Source organism: Ursus americanus, chromosome 24 (genome assembly GCF_024610735.1).
Source record: "Ursus americanus isolate L20-20 chromosome 24, mUrsAme1.1.p, whole genome shotgun sequence".
Classification (NCBI taxonomy): Eukaryota; Metazoa; Chordata; class Mammalia; order Carnivora; family Ursidae; genus Ursus; species Ursus americanus.
The window spans coordinates 33,726,720-33,731,691 of NC_142150.1; the positions used below are offsets into that span (position 1 = coordinate 33,726,720).

Consider the following 4,972-nt stretch of genomic DNA (forward strand, 5'->3'; position numbering starts at 1 on the left):
TTTCATTCCTGATTATTGATAATATGTATCGTCTCTCTTTTCAATGGTGACCATGGGAATTATAATATGCGTATTTAATATACCACAGTTGACCTGGAATAACATACGACATAACTTTTAATATCAGAAACTTAGAGCAGTAAAGACCAAATTCTTCATTTTTCTTTCTATTTTTGTCATAAATTCTACTTTCATGGATAATTTAAACCAAAATACATCAGCATAGCTTTACTTCAGTCATTTACTCTTTAAAGAAATTACAATTAAATATCCAATATTTGTTATATTTATCTTCATTCTAATATTTTTGGTTTTATTAATTTCTTTGTGTAGACACATATTTTCTTCTGTTATACTTCTTTTGGCTGAATAATTGTTGGAACACAAGTTTGCTGGATATAAATTATTTCAGTATGTGTATATTTATTTCCTGAAAAGTCTATTTTGTTTTTATATTTCTAAGATATTTCAAACATTTTTATGGATATTAAATTCTGGATTGGCAGTGACTACCTTTCACTATTTTAAATGTGTTTCTTCATTATATCTGGTGTGAATCGTTTCTGATGGCATCCACTGTAATCCTTATATTTTTCTTCTGTATGTGACATGCATTTTCCTCTGAATGCTTTCATAATTTTCTATTTATCTTTATTATTAATCAGCGATACTAATGAGTCTAGGTGTGTTTTGTTTGTTGTTTGGTTTGCTTTTTGTATTTTTCCTTCCTAGGGTCTACTGACCTTTCAGACTCATGGTTTGATATTTCCTTAATTTTAGAAAAGTCCCTTGGCTGTTATATTTTCAAATATTTCTTATGATTCACTCCTTCTCTATTTTTGTTATGTATATTAGACTGTTTGATATTATGTCACAATTGTTAGATACTTTTATTCTTATTTTTTTCTATAGATTTCATTCTGTTTGCTTAATTTCTATTGTTTATCTATCTTCAAGTTTTCTGATTTTTTTCATCTTTTTTGATTTACTAATGATCCTGTTGAAAGAATTGTTTGTCTCTAATACTGAGAGTGTGTGGGTATGTGTTGAATGCCTAGCATTGGACACTTCTTTAGGGTTTCCATCTATCTGATGAAATATATACTCACATATATATTGTTTACTGTCTCCACTAGATCTTACTTTTTTAAGATGTGTTTGTTTACTTTAGAAAGAGAGAGAGCATGAGCATGGGGAGGGGCAGAAGGAAAGGGAGAGGATCTCAAGGAGACCCTGGGCTGAGCATGGAGCTGGACATGGGGCTGAATCTCACAACCCCGAGATCGTGACCTAGCCTAAATCAAGAATCAGATGCTTAACCAACTGAACCACCCAAGCACCTGTCCACTAGACCTTTTAGCCTAGTAATTAAATCTTTTCAAGACACCTAGAAACACCTGTTTTGGAAAAGTTCCTTTTATTACTATTCTTATGAGCTATTCTTACTATCCATGGCTGCGTACAGCAGAGACTTATAGTGAAGGTAAATTCTCTCTAGGCTTCTCTTCTTTTCCCAATAGCCCAAACCTGGCTTTAACATATTTCTCTCTCTCTCTCTCTCTCTGTATATATATGTATTATTAACATATTATTAACATCTCTCTCTCTGTGTATATATATATATATAATTTATATATATGATCTCTCTGTATATAGATATCTATATACATGTATGTCTATTTAGCTAATTTCTTCCTATATTCTTGCATGGTGGCCACATCATTCTCCCACCCTTTCTGAAGGTGAAACAGTTCCTGTGTCTCGTCTCCTCCTGGAGGGGCTTTTCTCCCCTGGTAATTCAGATTATTTGGATGTTTTCAAACTCCGCTCTTTGACAGAGTCATGAAACGTTATAATTTGTAGATTATCTGGATGTTTTAAAACATTATTTGCAGCTTTCCACATCCTGAGTGAAAGTGGAAAATTTATACATTTATTTATTTACATTTTTAATTACAGTGCAGTTAACATGCAGTATTACATTAATTTCAGGTGTAAAATACGGGATTCAGCAATTCTGTATATTACTCAGTGCTTGTCAAGACAAATATACTCTTAATCCCTTCACCTATTCATACACCATTTTAAATCCCAACCAGTGCTGTAATTTCTACTTAATGCCCCACGTATCAGTGCAATATTTATTGGGATTGTAGTTTCACCTCTTGAAAATGTAACAAAATATCAGAATCAGCATAGATATAACTGATAAAACTGATCTCATTTCTTCCTTCCTTTCTTTTTTTCCTTTCTTCCTTCCTCTCTCTCTCCCTTCTTCCCTCTTTTTTCCTTTTTACTTTGTCTTCATCTTATTTATCATTCATATTCAAAATCTGACAACTCTATGTGTTTCAGTAAAAGGAATAAATTATCAAATCTAGTGGGAACCATTTTAAATATATTCCTTTCTCTCTTATTTCTGCCAATGACTTAAAGATGATTTTCCATACCCCATAAATTATACTCTGGAAGCCAAATGATGCAGTTGGCAAAGTGAAAAAAATCAGTGTATTCTTTCATTCCATGTACCAATGTGCTTAAAAGCAGGGACAAACAACCAACGTACTTTTTGGTTTTACGCAATGCTAAAAATGTCCTTTATTTATGAAATAATTTCTCTTTAAATCATTTTTCATTGTCTCTTTTAATCTTTGTTCCTGAAACTGTAAGGTTATAGGTACAGGGAGCAAAATTTTGTGTGTAGATCACTAGGCATAATAGTGAGTGGTGCCACTTCCTTTGCAACCTTTGAATCCTGGACCTGTGAATCCTGGCTACGGGAGAAACAGCACCATGTCCTACATGCTCCTTCAGAGCATATAGAGCCTTCGTTTACAATCTCTGTTTTTAAAAAATTTACAATGACTAGAAAGACACTAATAAACTGAAACAAAATATTTTTATCATAATTTCTTCAGCTGGAGACAATGTACCGCATTCTTAATTTGTTTCAATTTAATGTTTAGTCTGAAAAATATAATTAGTTAATAAACCAATTTTTTGAAATACTCTTTTCATCGCCTCTTTTACATCTTTGTTCCTTAAACTATAGATGATGGGATTCAGCATGGGAATCACAATCGTGTAAAATATCGACACTATCATGTCATGGTCCAGAGCCTGGCTGGAACTGGGTCTCACATACATGAAGAGGATGGTTCCATGATAAACTGACACTCCAGTTAGGTGAGAGCCACACGTAGAGAAGACTTTCCGCCTCCCCTCAGCAGAACGCATCCTCAGAACGGCCAACAGAATGAAAGCATAGGAGATGAGAACGATCAGAATGGTGACGATCTCAATAGCGCCCACGAAGTAGAAGAGCAGTAGCTGGTTTGCGTGGGTGTCAGAGCAAGAAATGGCAAGGAGCGGAGGGATGTCACAGAAGACATGTCTAATTTCATTGGACGCACAGAAGGAGAGGCTGAACGTGGCCACCGTGTGTACAGAAGCATGCAAAATGCCACCGACATAGGAAGCCACGATGAGTGGCACATAGACGCTGGGCGACATGCTCGCGGAATACAGGAGAGGGTTGTAGATCGCTACGTAGCGATCATAAGCCATGGCAGCCAGGAGAAAGCATTCTGTGGTCCCAAAAGTGACAGCGAGAAACATCTGGGCTGCACATCCAAGGAATGAAATGACTTTATTCTTTGATATAAAATCTACTAGCATATTTGGGGTAATTACTGAGGAATAGCAGGCATCCAGGAATGATAATACGCTCAGAAAATAGTACATGGGATTGTGGAGCCGGGAATCCCCAATGACCAAAACAACTAAAACCAAATTTCCCATCATAGTAAAGAGGTAGATTGCTAGAAACAGGAAAAACAAGATTGTCTGCAGCTCGGGCTTATCTGTGAAGCCCTTCAGTACAAAAATGGTGACTTCAGTGACATTCTTCATGCCGATACCTCATGGAACAAGCTTGAAGATATTAATAAAATTGTAATTCATATTAATATGATAAAAGTGAGCAGTTGTGCAACTCAGGGATAGTGAACTCTGTCCTCATATTTATTTCATGGCAAGGCATAATTTCCCAGCAGCTGATCAGAAGACGGTGGGAAGATGGTCGGTCAAAGGTTCACGCCAATCACTGCAGAATTAAATGGAATATTTGAGTGTTTACTCACTGGCTCAACTTATGTCATTTCTAAAGTTGTGAGGTCAAATGGTTAATTTACCACTGAATTCTATTAGCTATTATCCTTTTAAATCACATTAAACCACAAACTGAACAGCTAAATATGTTTTTCTTATAACATACGAACACAAAATAGTCTAACAGTGAACACAACATTGGAATTCACACCAGAATTCTAAACCTTTCAGAAATTGTGTAAAATTATTTGCTACAATCTACTCACCTATAGAATTAGGGCAGGATTCATTCCCAGGTCTCCCTCAAACAGCAGGCACTTTTCACCTTTTCCATTGTTTCTTATTATGCCACTGCTTCATTCGCAACTGACTTTCCTCCCCAACACCTCCACTGACATAAAACATAACATGGCTTTTTATGTATTTGAATATTTTTTAAGTCATTAGGACTAGAGAAACATAACAAGATAAGGAACATTGTGAAGTGGCTTCTACAAGAACTGGCTCACAAAATAAAAGAATTGTTATTTTCCTTATTGTATCAAACTATAAGCCCCCAGAGAGTTGAATGAGTCAAGTGTCTTCTGGGCTCCTATTGATAAATTTTATCTTGTTTTACTTGAACTGGTCTGTCTTCTCACATGAGGAAAATGAACACATCCATCTACTGGGAGCCTTCTTATTACTTTTACAAACAGAAATTCATTATTTTCTATTACCTTTTTTTTATGCCAGGAAGCGCTATTTTCCAATTCGTAGCCAGACTTTGCATGAATCTGGTTGGTGATAAATGCTTTCTATTCACCTATGTGACAGGCAACAAGGCTTTAGTATTGGGGATGTCATAGCATATTTAACTTTG

The 4,972-nt window shown here is 35.4% G+C and overlaps 1 protein-coding gene across 1 annotated transcript; it reads right to left on the reverse strand.

Annotated features, from left to right (window-relative positions):
• Nucleotides 1–2,980: 2,980 nt before the first annotated feature.
• Nucleotides 2,981–3,960, reverse strand: LOC123785259 (olfactory receptor 5T2-like). Its single transcript, XM_045786981.2, is given in 2 exon segments — nt 2,981–3,003; nt 3,006–3,960. Coding segments are annotated over 2 exon segments (930 nt in total). The 5' UTR covers nt 3,913–3,960.
• Nucleotides 3,961–4,972: the final 1,012 nt, after the last annotated feature.